This window comes from Hermetia illucens, chromosome 1 (assembly GCF_905115235.1).
Source record: "Hermetia illucens chromosome 1, iHerIll2.2.curated.20191125, whole genome shotgun sequence".
Taxonomy (NCBI): Eukaryota; Metazoa; Arthropoda; class Insecta; order Diptera; family Stratiomyidae; genus Hermetia; species Hermetia illucens.
In genome coordinates this window covers 54,998,719-55,018,615 of record NC_051849.1, presented here as the reverse complement: position 1 = coordinate 55,018,615, position 19,897 = coordinate 54,998,719, and the positions used below count along the sequence as shown (strand labels likewise).

The window sequence follows — 19,897 nt, the reverse complement described above, 5'->3', positions numbered from 1 at the left end:
GCTATATTCGGTGAAAAAAAATTTACACCTCCTTTTGCACTCGCTGCATGTCGGGGCCTTCACAGTTCCCACCTTCTCACCAAATTTCGTGTCAATCGTTTCTGAGAAAAGTGCGTGTGACAGACAGACAGGCAGACGGACAGACAGACATTGAACCGATTTTAATGTTTTGCAAACAAAACCTTAAAAAAGGATGAGGAAAAGTAGATTCTTCATGAATGGAATTTTAATATTTCATTCAAATGTCCATTATTCTTGTTAATTATGACGTCAGCATCTTATTTGTATGGCCTAGGATGCAGTAAATTCGCACGAAATTGATAAGTTTGAACTGCTATAACTTTGACACTAATAGTCGGATTTTCATGAACACGAGACTATCCTCTATGTCAGTGTATTTTTTGGACTCCCAGTATGAACTTAAGGGGAGTTTTTCAGTCAATTTCTAAAAGCTGGTAATATGCTATTAGTAAGTTTATTTGAGCAGATATCGGAATGGAATGGCACTGCCCTGATTTTTTCGGGTTTTTAGGATCGGTAGTGAGTCCTGTCTCATTTTAAGTGCGCACACTTTGACCCCTCACTCGCACACTTTGCAATTCACGACAAAACTAATAACAATTGCGGAAAGACTTTTCATTTCATATCCTACACGAATATATGCGGTGAAAAAATTGTCTGAATCTCCTCTTTACATGTATTGGGAGCCCCTCTTTAAACTCCACCTAAATTTATGCCACTCGCTGACAGGCAGACAGACAGTGAATCGATGTTAATAAGGTTTTGTTTTACACAAAACCTTAAACACCATTGCAAAATGTCGAATTGTGTGCCAAATAAACGCATTTGCGGGAAGTTTCTGCTTTAACTTAACAGCAAGTCGAAGAAGCTTTTGTGTATTCCTTATATAAACATATTTGTATGGTCATTTGTCCCATTTGTAGTTAGCTCGTACTGTTTATGCATTTGGTTTATCAGACCATACCGTACCTATAAGGTACTATAATCCTGTAGTGTACCGTTATGGTCTTGAATGAAGTGCTCTAACACACTTCGAGGCCCTGATTCAATATGAATTGGTCAACGATTATTATTAAGTTAAAGATACGATTCACAAAGCGACCCATGCAGCACTCAGGGATACCAAGCCAGATAAGCAGTTCATCAAACGAGATACTTAGTTTTGGAAAGATGATGTCCAAATGAAGGTCTAAGAAAAGAACACCTCTATCATAAGTTCTTTCATGATAAAACGCTCGCCAATAGGCAAATTGTTGAGAATGCCAAGATCTTTACAATAAATTGGACCCTAGGGATGGCGAGACAGATCTGGCTTCTCAAAAGCCAGCACCGACGTACACAGGATATCGAATATTTTTGGTGCATTAATGACAATAATGGTAGTTTGCTTACCGACCGATGAGCTGCGGCAGACAAATGGCGAGAATATTTCGAGTAGTCGACATTTGGAGCAATTCCACCTGTCAGCGCGACTGAGCGAAGCAATAAAACAAATGAAATCAGGGAAAGCAACAGGGCCTGACGACATAGCATCTGATTTCTGGAAAGTGGAGAACTCAACCCAACACTATGGCTCAGTGAATTCTTCAATGGGGTTATTCGGGAAGCCAGAACACCGTTTGCACAATGTCACACGGAATATCGAATGTCCAGCGGCCTATATAATGCTCAATGTAAATGAAGTCTACTGATCTTGAGCAATTTGAGCCAATTGAGAATTGCGTTATGGAATTGCTTCACGCATTAGTACAACCTGGATGAAGTGGCGTTAGACAACTAGTGTTCTTTGGCATCGACGTAGCAACGAACTCCTCAAATCTATAATTTACCGCAGTGTCGTCCGCCATGTTGCCCTATACCTCTCTTTATAAAGGACAATGAACGGTGTCTTATCGTAATGGAGACGAAGAGGTTGCGTTCGACCAGTGGCGTAACACGCATTGATCGCAAGTATGCAAGCATGTTCAAATGTTTTGGCAATACGGGGAATAACTAAGAAAACAGTATGTCCCGAAAAGTTGGAGCTTCTTAGAGAGGCAACAGTAACCATTAATGAACTATTCGAAAGTAATGAGATAAGGAATACCTTTCATAGGTTCCTAGTTTTCTGATTGCTAGGCAGATACCGATAAATTGCTCTTAGATGCTGACGGATTTGTACAGTCACTTCTTACCATCCTTCCATCCCGATGTAATTTGCTCCTCCCTAATAGTAAATATAGGCCCGGAGATGTTCAAATCATCAGTACAATTCCCTATTGTCAATAAAGAGGGTAGAGTTATACCACTTCATATCGAAGTACCAAAGGGTCTTACCTATGTTACCTTTGTGAATTGGCTAGCGAAGTAACTTTGGTGAAGTTGCCTCTAGGGATATGTACAATTTCCCGGATATGAAGCTCCGCTTGGGTAGCCTGCACGGGTTTCGAACCTCCATTACCCATCCTATGATTATTAAGAGTCAATTTCGAATGATCTCAGCAACGATGATGAATAACAGACGGTTCAATACATACTCCCTATTGATATCAGTCTAGATTTGATTATCTCCCATTTCATCTAGAGAAACAAAGTTCCATAAATGGCAAAGCTGCAGAACGAAATTCTGCAAATCTTTGATTTGGACAATTTTTAATAATTTTTTGGAAGCTTGCTGACCACCTTTCTTCGGGTCATTTCTGACACAAAAAATATTTAGAATGTGGGTTGTCCTATAAGAATGCCCACACTCCATAGCATCTGAAGCATTGCGTAAGTAACGATCAATCATCCAGAGTATCATAAATCAATTTCAAAACCCAACCGAGGGCAAAAGTGTGTTGAAACAAGGTGGTAAGAACGATTACATTATCTAAAGGAACAAGTGGCACATCAGAACGTCACACGTAAGCCATATTCGATACAAGTAACGCGGCCAGCATATGTTACATATGATCCAAACATCCACTGCGTATGAGGCGAAGTGCGTTATCAATAAATATAAACGCAATGTAAACATCTGAAGCATTAAAAGGAAGAATACTGACTATGAGCATTCATAGAGACACTAAGTGGCCCTAGGAAAGCGTGTTTATTTGAAATTAATTGGACTCGTACGCGGCTCAAGTTGAGTGCATTGTATTCTAAATCATCAACAAATGCACTTGCAGTCCACCACTCAGTGCAACCTGGAACTCGTTTGAAATCTTAATCGTTCCTTGTTTGGCTCAATCACTTCAGCTCAATGAAGATCTTCTCGCCATCGCTATCTGCCGTTTTCTAAGACTGATAGCGCTGCAAAGTTGCAATTTGTCTGTCTAACTGGGAAGATGTGGCCTGAGGGAGTGGGTGCGCAAGGCTTGGCAGACCTTGTTGGCATTTAGTAATTTATGCGGTTCGTTAAGGTGTGAATGTTAGAGTTGTTTGGCATTTTCGTTTAAGTGCCATTATCCGCAATAAAATCATAGATTAACGTTTTGGGAAGTGATAACAGACCATTAATTCTACTTTTTATCTTCTGTGTGATATCTTATAGGTTCCGCAGACATATGGCTCCTTAAATTACAAATCGAGTCTGCAAATTGCTACTATATTTTCAGATTTTATTAAAAGGAAATCCACTAACTGATATGATATGATAGTGATCTAAATATGGTTGCCGTTTATGGATTTCAAAACATTCCGAGGTACAGGCTTCAGCGTATACGATTTTATCGAGTGTATCTGCTCCAGTACATCACCAGCCCGTAAAATAGGTCAGAAGTGCATCCAACAATTTGTTATAGTTCATATCGGAAATGATAGTTAGAACAAATAGACAGAAAGGGGCTACACCATGGAAACGAATGTAAACATTGCAATGGAGACGTTATGCGTTCAATACTGAAGTGGAGAGTGCAGTATTGTTTACAGATCAAATTTGCTTCTCACATATTTTCTTGACGCCTTAAATTGATCGTTTGATGTATGAGGCTGCTGAGTTACAGATGCGATATGCTTCCAGACGAATATAGGGCAATAAAAGCTGAATGACGTGTGGTCATGCAGAATAGGATGTACTTTGACTTTTTATGTTCTGGGTCGATATATTATATTTAATGAATTCTAATACTATGACCAAAAGTTAATATTTATATTCACTGGCACTTAAATCATACTTTTACATGGTTCCCACAAGCGTTATGTGGGAGATAGCACATACATAGGCGATCATCGATGGTTATTAGCAATGGGCTTCAACTCTCCCATAACTTCAAGAGAAACTGCCACTGTTCTTGCACCGTAATTCTAGCGACACCCACCAGCGCTTGGTGATAAGGACCGCGTTAGTTTTTTCCTCCGTAAGTGTCAGACCAGAACTTTCTAACCAAGCGTTAACAGCATTTTCGAGATGCTTTGTGACTTCAATAGCCCAATGTCGTTAGTATGCCCCCAGCCGTAGCCTCTCCGGAATCGGAAGGTTAAATGCATCGTTGTACATAAAGTTCCGCAGCAATGGGGCCACTACGGAACCCTGTGGGACATCCGGGAGAACAACGTACTCTTGAAGTTCGTCATCCGTGTTATACTAGATATTTGTTTCTTCTAAATAACTATTGATAATAGCAGCGAGATAGCTGAGGATGGCAATCTCCGTCAACAATTTCCGTTTTGGGATCCAATTGACCGAATTGGATGCATTTCTTATATTCAGGGTCATTAACACGCAATATTGGCTAGTACTACCCTTTCCGTACGAGCGGTTGAAGGGCAGGCGCATCGCAATCTGCAGTGATGGTCAAGCCGCATTGAGGGCATTGAGTGGTCCTTTAATCACCTCGAAAATCGTTCAGGAATGCAGAAACAGTTTGAACTCTATCTCTAGATTCAATACGATGGAACTACTCTGGGTACCTGGTCACTGTCGCGTAGAGGGAAGTGAAATCTCGTATTCTTTAGTGAAAGAGGGGTCAATCTCCCCTATGCCGGAACCGAAACCACCAATTGGAGTATCAGTAGCATTTGCTAAGTCTGTCTTTAAAAACTGGGAACAAGTTTCCCACAATGACAGGCGGCAGAGCCTAAATACTGCTCGACACACCAAACTTTTCTTGCTAGAAACGAACATGCGTACCGCAAAGTTTATCATGGCGAAAAGCAGGAGGACTTGCAGGTATATTGTGGGCATATGTTCAGAATAGGAATTACTCAAGATAATACGTCACGGAGCATTTTCTATGTGAATACCCCGCCTATGGACGTATCTGGCATCAGATCTTTGGTGCCAATGTTCTCCACCCGACGGGTAGCTACCCGACGGGTAGCATCACATCCACTAACGGAAATCCTGTGATACGTTAACGAATCTGGAATATTCCGTTAGACGGGGGAGGCGAGTACAATGGGCCAACACGGCCTGAATGCTCAGAAACTGTAGTTTCTCCCCAACCACACACAGACACGCACCCTTTCCGTATATTGCATCTTCCAGTAATCCATTCGATGGCCTCGATGGTTGATCTGGCCTAACGAAAACCATTCTGGTAATCTAATAGGCCTCCTTGGCTGTTGAGAGCTTATGTTCAACATACCTTAAAATGCCCTCAGTCCAGGACGCTAGTCTCGACAGGAATAATTGTTCGAGGGATCATATATGGTTGCCCTTCACCTGTTGGTGGGTTATTGCGCGGCAACCACAACTACTCACTATAGCTTGCGGTTACATGAAATTCGCTTATATCCAAATCTAGAGAAATTTGACCAAGGTCCATGATCCGGTGACAGAGGTGGGAGAATAAGCGGATGTCATCGGCGTAGTTGACGTGTTTGAGGAAAGATCTTTAATCTATTGAATTCCTCCACGACCTCCGGACAAGGCAGCATGAAGAACGTCATCGATAACAAGAAGAAATAATTTCGGTGACAGGATACAACCCTAGTGGGCTCCGCTCTGGATCTCAAAATACCCAGATTTTACCTCGGTGCAGCACGTAACTCTTTGCGCCATTATATGTCGCTCTGATAATAGCTATGAGTTTCTCCGGAATGCTCCCCACCCCTTCCAGCGTAGAGCATTCCAGATACACTCCGCGTTGACGCAGGGTGTTGATGTGGTCAATGCAAACCAACCTGCCCTCTGTCGATCAGCTTTCCAGACGCTCTTTGATGCTCTTCAGTTGAAACAAAGAAGGTTTTACCGACGTTAATACCTTCTGAGAGGGTCGCTGATATGAAGGAAGGAAGGAAGCAACCTGGTGGGCGCTATCAAGAGCTCTCAGAGATATCCTATTCCGTTAAGAAAATAAAATAGCACAGAGGAGACTGCGGAGTTATTTTTTTAGTGTTTTCACATTCTACATATGAAATAATAAATCTTTTCTTTTTGTTGGTGCTCTATTTATGACTTGACAAAAATTGCAAACAGTGGCGCCTGCTGATATTGTAGAGCTCAATGGGTCAGATCTGCATAAATCTAAATATACATACCATATATATCTATATAAGCCATGACATACTGTCCCCATGACCCCACTTTGCTGATTCTTTCTGATAATTAAATATCACAAACCAAACGAGAAGAAACGCTCGATAGAAGGAGGCATGTACCAAAAAGTGGCAACAAATAGCAAGTGCTGAAAGAGAATTCGACTACAAACCTACATATGCTTGTATATGAGCAAACTATCAACGAAATACCAACTGAAATTTAATAAACATCTTCAATAAACCGAAAGCCATACGCCCCGAATTTTAAACAAACAGATAAAGACGTTTCGAGTGATGTGGCCATTAACGAAATGATAAATTCTCAGTGACTATCAAAGCAATTTTATCCAGTCCCAGAACTTATTAATAACTAGTTGACTAAACCTTAGAGCAACAGAATTGCATCCCATCGGATGAATCCTTCAAATGAACTCGCATCGCTCCCCACAGAACACAAAATATTGTAGACATGACTCCGATAAAGCTTCACAAAACACAACCTCGGCGAATTCCTCCAGCGAAAAATTTATTTCAATCCTTAATCAAAGTGACGATCTCTTCCGCTGCATGGCACGTACATGCTCATACATATAATTCTCCGGGCATATACTCCCTATATCCCATATTAAATTTATCCGGACAATTTAATAGCTGACATGATTATGATAGCACCATTGGATTTTATTTATATTAATATGCAGACACCATTTACGGTCGTATTTTTGTCTACGTCTGCACTCCTAGGTGCATCTAAGACTGCGCTGCCAGACAACTAGATATCTTCTTGGAACTACACGCACTTTTAAATAATGCAATGATAATCCTGGCAAATGCCTGAATAGATGGACCACGTCTTCTAGCCTCTTGAGCGGCTCTTGATTGATTGGATTTCCGAGGTAGATTTGCACTGGCTAATGAAGGAGGAAATATTTTCTTTTACTTGACTGGGTACGCCAATGTACGCATTTGTACTTGAATTCTTCTGGGATGGAATTAAATACACACTCAGTACCGAGAGGGACATGATTAATTAAATTCACTGGTCCATGGCGGAAAGGAATTCAAGCAATCCTCGCTTCGGAGCAACAGTGCACGAGTGGAGACCCTTCTGAGAAGAAAATATGGCGGAGGATTAAGATAAGCAATTCCTTGGTATATCGAGTAATTAGTATTGAAAGAATTTACATTGGGTAATTAACAGTGGCAGTGCAGAATTTTAAGTGCAATGTCAGCGTAATATGTTTATGCCTCATATACTAATTTTTGAGCTTGGTGGTCCAGCGGACGAACTAGTTGTCTCCCAAAGCTGACACCCGGGGCGGCAGGTTCCTAAGGTCGCAACACAAGTTCTCACTTAAAATTAATGCAAAGCTGTCAACGTTCACAAACAGCAACTCCAACGACGAATCTTACTAAACAAACTAAACAGATAAAATAACAAAATATATATTTCGGGTTGCCAGCGGTCAATATAATTGGAAGTATAAAGGATCGACATCGTTGCCTCCGCCAATAAAATGTGTATTTTTTACAAATGCGCATATTTCGTAAACAACTTATTCTGCCTAAAAGTGGAAAATTGCGCATACCTGATGCTGGCAGGCGATTTTTTCGAAATACCGGTATCAGGAAAAATTAATAGTTTACCAGCAAAGGAAACGATATTGCTGTTTTATTTTTCTAATGAGATAAAATGAACTGAAAAGTGGTTGTAGGAAGCTGATCCACCAGTCCACAGAAGCGAAAGAAAATTCTTGTAGAGCTTCAAGCCCTCACTGCTCCATTCACCCCAACGTTAGAGAGCTCTAATTGAAGACATCTCCAAACTGTCTTGAGATTTATTTGTTGATTACTTCTCCTGAGTATGTAATTTATCAGCCCCTTCCTGTTCATCCTACAATTTAGGTGTAGATTGCTCAACGACTTTCAATATTTTCCTTCTTATAATTTCTTTGGTTGAGTTCATCATTGGAAATGTTCCTATGATTTGATCCCAGTGGTTTTCCTCCTGCTCCGTCCCTCTTGTGTAATCTTTAATAAGAATGTGGGTGAAAAGGATAACAGTAACAGGTGCCATGGGGAAAGAGGCTCGGAGGGCGCAATGAGGATGGCGAGCGTATAATCGATTTTGCGGACACCCATAACCTTGTACTTATGAATACATGGTTCATCAAACGATTGTCCCATCAATTCTCACTCACGCTATTACCGACAATTACGAATGTGAAAGAATCGTAGAACCAAATGAAAGACACGATCCACAAAGCGGCCTCTGCAACCCTCGGGATCACCAAGCCGGGTACGCGGTACATCAGCCGAGATACTTGGCTTTGGAATGATGTTGAAATGAAGGTCTGTGAAAAGACACGCCTCTACCATAAATTTCTCGACGATAAAACGCTTGCTTTTTGGAAAATTTACAAGAATACTTGAGATGGCGAGAGAAATCTGTATCGACTTGCTAAAAGCCAACGTACACAGGATATCGAACTATTGCGTTAATGAGAAGAACGGTAGAGAGCGATCAGACCCGAATCTGCACGGGGACTCATCTGAAGTGGCAATTTGGTCACGAAACCTCACCAGGGGTATACTGGTACCAGGAAAACCGGAATAGCTCCTGCACTCTCATACTTTGGGTGAACTTCCGTTGTATGTGAGTACAGCTCGGTTGTTTGCGGCTGGCTCCTTAATGGGAGTTTGATGTGGGTTGTGGTTATGCTCAAGCGAGAAGAGACCTTCGGGCCTAGGCGTGGTGTTGCGTTTCAACACGGGTGCCGTACTCCTTAGTTCGGCAGAGTTTTAGATATGTCTTGCATCCACCAGTATGAATGCTTAGCCATGCACTTGGTATAGACTGGTACCGTTGTTGCTTGTCTCAGCGGGGCTCTGATTGTGGTCACCAAATCAATCCGTGTCTTAAGAAGACCGTGGGATTAAGTCGTCCAGACAGGTGCTCACGTTAAACCCTCAAGGACTTAACTGTCAGCGCAACTGAAGTCGAGGAGGCAATAAAACGAATGAAATCGGAGAAAGCCGTAGGACCTGACGACATCGCATCTGAGCTCTGGAAAGCAAAGAGCTTGGACCCAACACAGTAGCTCAGTGAATTCTTTAATCGGGTTATTCAGAAAGGAAGAACACCATCTCACTGGCAAGAAAGTAACACAGTACCAATTAAAAAAAAGGTAGTCCAGCAGAATGTTCAAATTACCGTCCGATCCAGTTACTTTCCCATACTATGAAGATTTTTGAACGCATTTTTAACAATAACCGTGAATCAAGCCGGATTTTTCAAAAACTGCGGAACTAATAACGCAATACACACTGCGCGGTTACTGATGGAGAAACACCGTGAGAAGCATCACCCTCTTTACATTACCTTTCTGGATCTAGAGAAAGCGTTTGACCGTGTGCCACACGAACTCATCTGGTAGGCTTTACGACAACACTTAGTGCCAGAAGAACTCGAGCGCTGGGTTCAATTGCTTTACCACGATCCGAAAAGTAAAGTTCGAAGTATAGCGAGTGTATCAAAACCGCTTCGTGTCTCTGTTGGTGTTCATCAAGGAAGCGCCCTCTCACCACTCCTCTTCGTCCTTGTTATGGACACCGTCACACTGCTTTATGCAGATGATGTTTTCCTAGCATCTAATACCAAAAATGATGTCGAGCAACTTGTCCAAAAATGGAATGATCGCCTCATGCAAAACGGTCTCAGATTGAATCTGAACAAAATTCAATTTTTGACGATCGATCCCCATAAAACAGGCCCAGAACTAAGCCATTTAAACATCTCGGGTCAACGCTATCAACCAATGGAGAACTGCATTATAAAATTGCTTCACGCATTAACGCAATCTGGATGAAGTGGCGTTCCACAACTGGTGTTGTTTGTGATCGACGTATCAACGAACGTCTCAAATCTAAAATTTACCACAATGTCGTCCGTCCTATCGATCTCTATCGTTCTGAGTGTTGGCCGACTATTAAAGACAATGTACGGCATCTTGCGGCAATGGAGATGAAGATGTCGCGTTAGACTAGTGGCGTGACACGTTTTAATCACATCCGAAATGAGGATATCCGCGATCCATATGGGGTTGCATCGACCGTGAACAAATTGCGAGAGAGGCGTCTTCGATGATATGGTCACGCAATTCGTACTAACGAGAATTCATTTGCCAAGATTAGTCTGAATATCGAATTCAATGGTGAACGACCAAAAGGCAGGCCGAAACAACGGTGGTTTGATACGCTGGACTGGGATTTACAAGCCTCGAGATTGCACCCAGATCAGGCATTCGATAGAGCCAAATGGCGAAATCGATCACGACGAGCCGACCCCGCTTGTGAACGGGACAAAGACTAAAGAAGAAGAAAACATTTTTTCCATTTTTTATTAGTCTAGTGGACTACTTCGCCATTATCTTTCGCATAACAACATATGTAAATATATGAATCACCGACATTTTCATGTTCATTTCTGTGTAACAGCACTTTGCAACTTTGTGGTTTAGGGCCTTGTTCTTACGCTAGTTTTAAGCATAGAACTAGTTATTTGTTTTCCACTTCCTCGGGGCCAACTATCTAATTTAATAATTTAAATGTTTATTTGTATGCCCACCGCAACATTGAACATGTTTACAAAATGGTATACTTCTGTGTGATTGGAATCAGACTGTACGAAGGGCCCAGGGGATCTACGGAAACTGTGAAAGATTTAGGTACAATATCTGTAGCTGACAACATTATGGGAACTACAATCATCCTCTCGAGATGCCAATTTTTTTTGATTTCGCAAACATGCCTTTTCCGCGAATTTCCGCTCAATCTTGCTGTTTTGAGGGATAGCAACATAAATAATATATGTGGAGCTGCCCGTCTTGTCAACAGACGGTCGATATCGGTAAACCAGACATGTTCCCGTCATCAGCCCTTGCTTATATGCGAAGTTCTGATGAATCACATTACGTATAGCACTATACCTGTCCATCGTGTATCGTGTCGACGCCATATCAGTGTAGCCTGAAATGAGATGCTCCAACGTTCTAGGCGTCGACCAGGCCATTCTGAATGTTAAGGCTCCCCAACACACTGATTAATGGAGATTGGAAAATGGCTGCCAGAGAAAATTCATGTGAAATAATAAAAAACTTTTTTTTCTTATTTGCTAGTGTTGACATTTTAATTTTTGCAAATACCGATATTTAATCGAAGAAACCTTAATTAGGTCTAGTGTAAAAAAGCTGCATGCAAAATTAGCATCTACCACACTGAAGGCATATAATGCATACTTGCAATTAGCAGCAACAGAAAACTGTGCGGAATCTACCTTCTTCAAAATTCAACGGGGTTGCGAATGTGAAAAGGAACGTAAACGGACATTGCTCAGGAAGAAGCTCAACCTGTTGCTAAAAAACTCGCCGTACACTAGACAGGAAAAACCAACAATAAGTACTATTCTTAATCAAGGTATTAATAAATAATCTATTAGTTTCAGTAGTGAGGAAGAAATCCGGCACGAACTATCAAAAGCCATGGCTTATCAAACTAAGATTCAAAAGTCTACTAACCAGCGGGAATCCAATATCCTACGAGAACTGCAGAGGAAGCCGGTATACTACCTAAAAGCGGATAAAGGTAATGCGATTTTATTATGGTTAAGCAACATTACGACAACCTAGTAACGGAAAAATTTACTGAAGGAAACTACTTTGAATTGAGAAATAACAAGATACCAGGATCCATAAAACGAGTAGAGAAGGCCCTAAAAGAATGCTCTCTAGTGGTTGATAACCCAGCCCAGCTCCGGATGCCCTCTTTACCCCTCTTTACCCCTCTTTACCCAAAATCAGATGTCAACCAAAAATACACAAATTAGGCAATGATATGAGGGACATTATTGCAGATTCTAACTCCTCTACTTACTACCCTCGACGATTACCTACCTTGACGTGGTGAGGGAGCTCAGTAAGGAAGATCCTCCAGGAAACGGGAGGTGACACCTGAAGCCAAGCGGTAATCAAAACCCCAAGCCAAGGTGTGACTACCGTGCCGAGGGCTGAATGGTCACAGGGGCTAAGATGTGGCCGTAAACGGTGAACTCTGGGTACCAGGCGACCCCCAGTTTCAACTAGCCTTGTCTCGGCAAAAAGGGGCTCTGCCGAGATCGACTTACTTTCCCCGGAAAAATTGAGGCCATGGCAGCCAACTATGAAAAAACAAAAAAACAAAAACACAAACCTACTAAGCAAACACAATTAAACTTCGATCGTGACGATCCAACCCCGAGTGAAGGGGCAACCCTGAGCTCATCGATGGAGAACCTGAGTCTAGACTCAGATTCCCCACTTATTCAAGTGGGGACCAATTCAATTGGGACCCAGTCCTTAACGGATGAGCCGAAGCAGGCCCCTTCTGTCAGTCCTCCTGACCCCAGGCTCCAATCGGCGCCACCTGCTGAGGCTAAAGTCTTGCCCATGGGTAAGCACCTGTCCACGGACAGCAAACTGCCTTCGGGCAAACCGCCTTCGGGCAAACCGCCTTCGGGCAAACAGCCTCCGGGCAAACCGCCTTCGGGCAAACTGCCTCCGCGCAAACCGCCTTCGGGCAAACCGCCTCCGGGCAAACCGCCTTCGGGCAAACCGCCTCCGGGCAACGCACAACCAAAGTGCTGTGCCAAGGTTGAGGGGAAAGGAGCGTTCGGGGCACCTGTGGCTAAGGGGAAACCGAAGCGGCAGCGGTCCTCGGACGATCCTAATTCTTCGACACAAAAGGCGGCAAAGAGGGCTCGGCCGGCAACGGCTAGGCCTTCATTTGCAGCCAAGGCTATCGAAGCCGATGGATGGGTCCTGTATAATAATAATAATAATCGTTGGCGCAACAATCCATATTGGATCAGGGCCTTGAAGTGTGTTAGAGCACTTCATTCAAGACCGTAACGGTACACTAGGAGACAATGTGGTCAGCATTGCGCTCGCCCGAGATTATTACCCTGATTTGACTCAGGTACTCATTCACAGCTGAGTCGACTGGTATCCGACGTTAAATCACGATGCAAATTCCACTGCCACCAGTGAGATTTGAACCGCGACCTTCCGTATGACAGCCTAGTGCTCTAACCACTGAGCTATCCGGACGAACAGCTTAGAAGGAAACTCCTCCTAGCTGTAAGGACTGCGTCCGCGCAAGGCATTCAGCTTTGCTTTGAGTCGGTAGGTGTATACCGTAAAATGTTACGGCTGAACTTTGCCGACGAAGACACGAACGAGTGGCTCAGGCAGTACTGCTCCTCCCTTAACGATGTGTGGGAGGGTGCGCGACTAACCTTGAAAAGGGTCTCTGAGCTGCCATCGATCAAAAAGTGCTTTCTCTGGCTTCCAGAAGAAGAGCGAAATGGTGTCGGGGTTCTGGAACAACTTGGTGTACAGAACAACCTTAACACTTCCACCTGGTTGCTGCTAGGCAGCAAAACAGGAGAGAGAACCGATAGGCCGGGAACTTTTCTCACTATCGGCGTTCCCGAACCTGATGTTAAGAAAGTTCGGGAAAAATCGCGTTGCCGGCTCTACTATGGGCTGGGGACCGTCACGTTACAAGTGTCGGCTCCTAAAACCATTGAAGGGGACATGCAGCCCCCGGCATCTCCATCTGAAACATAAATGAGGTGCCACATCTCCCAAGTAAATTTGCAGCATTGTAAAGCGGCGACTGCACTTATCAGTCGTCGGATCAATAGCTGCAAGACATTTATATACCTCATACAAGAACCGTGGGTTGTTGGTGACGCAGTCAGGGGCCTAAACTTCCAACATGCTGACCTATTGTATGCCAATGGAAGCGATCGACCCCGCACCTGCATGGTAGTCTCCAAAGACTTCCAGGCTAACCTGGTTAACGATCTATGTGATGGCGACACCACATCGGCTAAGCTAACCATAAAAAGTCAACAGGGAGATAAAGAGATACTATGGTGCTCTGCATACTTCCCCTACGACGCAGAAGACGTTCCCAGTGGAACATTCATCAGAGCTATCCAATATGCCAAAAGTAGAGGCATGGGGGTAATAGCAGGATGTGATGTCAATGCTCACCACATATGTTGGGGAAGTTCGAACATCAATGCAAGAGGATCGAGACTACTGGAGTATCTAGTAGGAACCGATTTGCAGATCCTAAATGTGGGTAATGAACCCACTTTCTTCAACGTGGTCAGGCGAGAGGTCATCGACATCACGGTGGCATCTACTGACATCGCGGCTCTGATCGGAGAGTGGAGTATATCAAACGATATCACACTCTCGGATCACAGACGCATTGATTTCGTTATGGGCATGGATCTACCTCCACCCACTCCATTTCGGAATCCGAGGAAGACAGATTGGGTAATGTATCAAACAGAATTGAACGCCCGAGTCACGATCCCTGGGAGGCGCATCAAATCCATTGCTGGAATTGAAAAGACAACCCAGATGATCACAACTAGCATGAGAGAAGCTTTCGAAGAAAGCTGTCCACTCAGGATGCCAAAGAAGGGTAAAACACCATGGTGGAACTCGGATTTGGCAAAACAGAGGAGAACGACAAGGATGCTCCTTAATCGTGCACTGAAGGGCGAATCAAGCATTAGCTGGAATCGCTATAAAGAGGCACAGAAGGCTCTAAAGAAGAGCATAAGATCGGCCAAACGATCATCTTGGAGACGCTTTTGCGAAGAGACTAACTCTCTTGAGGCAACCTCGAAGCTAAAGCGGATTCTGGTCAAAGAACGTAGCCAGAAACTGGGTTACTTACGTTTACAGAATGGGAAGTACACAGAAAGCGATGAAGAAACGGCAAATCATTTGCTTGAAGTACACTTCCCAGGCAGCATCCAAAATCTAATCTCGGGGCCAACAGGTGCATACAGCCCTCAACCGAGAGATTGGAATCTGGCATGCAAAGTAGTATCACTGGAGCGAGTGAAATGGGCATTTAACTCGTAGCGATGGCGATGGTGAAATCTTTATGGCATCACTGGAAGAAAAAATGGAGCAGGACGGATTATTGCCAACTATATGGTTGAGGTACGTGTATGACATTTAGGCAGTGATCCCGGAAACAGGTATCCATAATTTGTTGGATAACATCAACACGCTACACCCTAAAATAACCTTCACTCATGAGATTGAAGTTAACAACCAATTTCCTTCTTAGATATATTAATGAAACGTCGAAACGGGCAATTTTTCTATTTTCAGGAAACTCGCCAGCACCAAGCGTACAATTCCGTTCACTTCGTTCCATAGTAACCAGCATAAAATGGCACGATGATCCCCCGCCTTCTAACAATGCCACTCACTGAGAAAAACTACCAACGCGAAAAACTCTACATTATGGACACTGCAAGGAAGAACGGGTACACCAGCACCACCATAGGCACGATGCTCAGGAGGCACGCCCGAAAATTAGAACGTAGTAACCTTACTACACTGTATACCCAACAATCGACCTCTACCGCTGTAAAACGATCAAGTGTCACCTTTTCAAATCTGTCCAAGCATATAAAACGGACATTGAAAAGGTTCAACACACAACTGGTAGGATCAAGTCGTATCTACCAGCTAAAATCCCCCCCTGGCTAGGGAAAAAAGGCCGAAAAACGGTAGAGGAGGTGAGCGGTATATATAAAATCGCTTGCTCAAATTGTTCGAAGGCGTATATCGGACAAATGGAAAGGCTGGCAACTACTAGATTTAGGGAGCATATGAAGCAGGCAGAGTTGGCTATCAAATACTCCCGAAAACCTACAAAATCGATGGTAGCTAAACATATCGTGGAATGCGGCCTTAAAATAAGGGCCGACGTTTTAAACGTTTTAAAACAGGAAAAAAAATTAACCAGCTGAGCGCCTACGAAAGCATATTCATTAGCAAACAGCCGGTAGACACTAAGTTGAATTCAGATCTAGGAAATTGCTATTCACCATCATTTAAAAAAAAAACATGAAACGTTAGTCCATTTTACATTAGTTTAGTTTTGTTTTCCTTATACATTGGTCATGGTTTTAAATATTTCTCTTTTGACTTAGAATACAATAAATTTGAGCTAATTTGTCTTTTGGAGGCCCCGTGTTTCTCCTCCTCTTCCTAAATACTGTAAGGACTTTCCCGAAAGGAGCATTTCCTATATCGGTTAAGCCAAGAGGGTTTTAAGGTATGGCTAGCATCGAAAATTAAAGGCAGCAGCATACGAGTGTTTTTCCCGTCCCGATCATGTTATCCGGATAGAAATTTATTGGATCACACACGATTCATTTGAATTCCCAGGCCCATTCTGTAGCGACATTCACGGATAACTGGAATAAGATATGCCTTCTGACCAACCCCATGCATTCCAGAACATTAGAATTTTTAGGTAATCACTCGGAATGTCTTTATCAACTTTATATCTTTGAAATGCTACGTTGGAGTAAGTAAGTTGTTAGTGACTTTAATTGTGGTTATTAAGCGAGTAAATATACATCTATCTATTAGAAACCTATTTAAGATTTAAGTTCCCTCTCCTGGGCTAGTGGAAGGTTGGCATCATTAATCCTATTTCGAATACTCTTGTTCCCGTATAGCACGCCAAAAATACTGGTCCAATTCGGCATTAAACAGAGAGAGAGAAACACTTTTACTGCAATTGAAACTAGCACCGATACCGATTGAAATTCTAGGTCAAGTCGTAACTACCCATGCCACTGCAAACTGTGTGGGTATATTTCAGAAGAAGATCTGTCTCCGGGCCGATGGTTAGAAATCAGCCCACATTCGATTTGTGATTCTCTTTCACTTTGAATAACCTTGAATGATAAGACGAAGATGTTCTAACTGGACGTCAAACCGAGGGTTCATAAAGGGGTTGCGCGATGCATTGAAAATAATCTTTCGCAACCATGCATAGAAGCACCCTCAGGAATGATCAGTTGTTGGCTAGTTTCTTGCTCTTGTTTTCAGAACTTCAATATATGTAAGAACATCAACTGACATATCAAAATCTTGGCACTTTGAAAGTCTAGCCTGATAAATGTACTTGCAAATACTTTTTCAACGCGACTATTCATTCAATTAACCGCATATTCCACTTAAAGACGAATAAAGCTGCCACAACCATATTGCAAAGTCGTGAATAAATAGAGCAAAGTTCATCGGTATTAACACATTTAACCAACAAATAAATTGATTAATAGAACGTAAAAATCTCACCATTAAAAGGAATAAATTGTTACTGAATCTCATTTAGATACGCTGACTTCGATGAGGGTATCAAAGTTATAACAATTTCAGGTGAATTTTCACTTCACACTTTGAACTAGAACACAATTCCTTTGTTTTAGGCGTAAGTCAACTTGCACTTACTACGAATTATAATTTAATATTTGAAAACATAACTTATTAATTATAATACGGTGTCAACGCGGACATCAAACGTTATCTAACTAACAACCACTGATTGCATTGTTTATTAACAAAATATGTTTATTGTTTACACTCTCATCACATGTGGTACTCGTAAGCGTAATAAAATCAGATTCCGTGCTGAATTGCTTACAGATATTCTTAGTATTCCATTTAAAATAAGTGGCACGACGCAAAGTGTAAAGTCCTTCCTGAAAGACCGTTACGCTGTTACTAGCTGTGCATTGTGTACGCAAATTCTATTACAGCCTCTGCACGCTTACGTCTTCGAATAATAAGAATTCATTTGTGGATTTTTAAAAGGAGCTTTCTAATCATTTTCATGCTTAGACACTAAAACTAACGTAATTAGTTCTGTGTTGGGCCAGTCGTGCCTGCTTCGAAGTGTGCCCGTTTAATGGATTTTTGTTAGCGTCTTCCGTCACAAACTCTGCACTTGTGCGTGAGTAATCATAATAATGCATGAATTGTTAATTAACAGCAAAGAACGGACAGGGAGTGATCAACCTCTGGGTTTTTAATGATAGATATGTGATTATAATTTTGGTAGCCTGGGCTTAAAAATTAGCGGAAACCCAAACAAGTCGGAATACCGGAAGCTAAACGCTTCGGGTATAAAAATTGTGTGTTCATCTTATGTGAAAAATTTTCTATACACGTTTTTCTAGCTAAAAATTCAAAATTTTCCTTGATATATCCAACTCCGTCGGTCATATGAGTTCAATTTTTGTGATCATGGCGTCACACAAGTGAAATAAAAAATTTTGATCTGCTATAACTTTATTAAGAATCATTGTATTTTTTTCAAACTTTCCAAAATTGTACACCATGTTATTACTTATAACGGTACTCTAGGATGAAATTAAGGGGTAAAGGTTCCAGTTTAACTATGGATTTTATTTCAAAACCAGCACTGAAGAAGGACACATGTTGTGTCCGAAACACGTGTCTGTTATCTTTAAATAAAAACCATAGTTGAACTGGAAACTTTTCCTTTTAATAGTTTTACTTAAAAAGAACTATAGTAAACAAAGGAGCTATTTTTATAAAACTTATAAAATTAAGGGGGTTTTCGGGCAAGTTTCTAAAATATGATAATATGCTGAGTTTAATTTAGGCGGTATTTCAAGGGATTAAATTATTTGAAACAATTAAAACTTGCTTTTTCTATTCGCTAGTGTTATTTATTGTTTTTGCTCTCAGTCAGTTCAGTCGGGACAGCGGTCACGATCGGACGTAGCGAGCAGCTAGGAGAAGACGCTTGAACTGTAACAGCAGGGACATCCTGAACCGACTACGGTTGGCAGTCAGCTGAGACAGAGCAGAACGAAAAATTTTTTTTCCAAGTTTTATTTTGCCGTTAGTCGAACGGAAAACATAGATTCTTATATTTTTTTTCTATCCTCCACAGGTGGAAATCGCATTCCCAGGGCAAGAGGACCCCAGGAAGGAGGAAAGCAAGGAGATGTCCACGAAGAAGGTGAAGACCGGAGGCCCCTCTGACGCAGAGGGGGGGCCCGAGCGACGGAGACGAGACTCGAACAGACCTGTTCGAAATCATCAGCATGTTAAAGGAGGAGATTGCGGAACTCCGTGCTCAGGGCAGAAAAGCAAAAATGGCAAGGAAAGGAAAACCTGCAACAGCAAACCGGACAACCTATTAAAGTAGACGATATCGTGGGATGTGCATCTGCTTTCGTCGAAGCCGTATTAATAGAAATCAGCAACATGGGAGCCAGCACCATCATAGCCGCAACATCGGAGGACGAGGATCAGTTCAACTTTGTTACAAGGCGCAAACCAAGCAACACTAAGGTTTGTGCAAAAAGTATTAAGATTACTGAATGCACTCCCCAGGCCAATATCACCCCAACCCTCGCTCAGAAACCCAAAAAACCTAAGATACCGGTAATTACCTTATATTCACTAAACGTCCCCCTTATATTCACTAAACGTCCCTCTTAAGTTAAAAGGGATAAAAACAAAGA

At 42.2% G+C, this 19,897-nt stretch overlaps 1 protein-coding gene across 10 annotated transcripts in view; it reads right to left on the bottom strand.

Moving 5' to 3' along the window:
- The window catches only part of LOC119650361 (putative phosphatidate phosphatase), a 202,223-nt gene that overhangs the window by 99,060 nt on the left and 83,266 nt on the right, over nt 1-19,897 (bottom strand). The window contains exon 1 of one of the 10 annotated variants that reach the window (XM_038053078.1): nt 17,697-17,820. The exons of 8 other annotated variants lie outside the window; for them this stretch is intronic. In XM_038053078.1, coding sequence (XP_037909006.1) covers nt 17,697-17,729 — 33 coding nt within the window. In that variant the 5' untranslated portion in view covers nt 17,730-17,820. Of the gene's footprint in view, nt 1-12,041; nt 12,051-17,696; nt 17,821-19,897 lie in introns of those variants that run through there. One more of the 10 variants, XM_038053123.1, reaches the window with a different exon arrangement.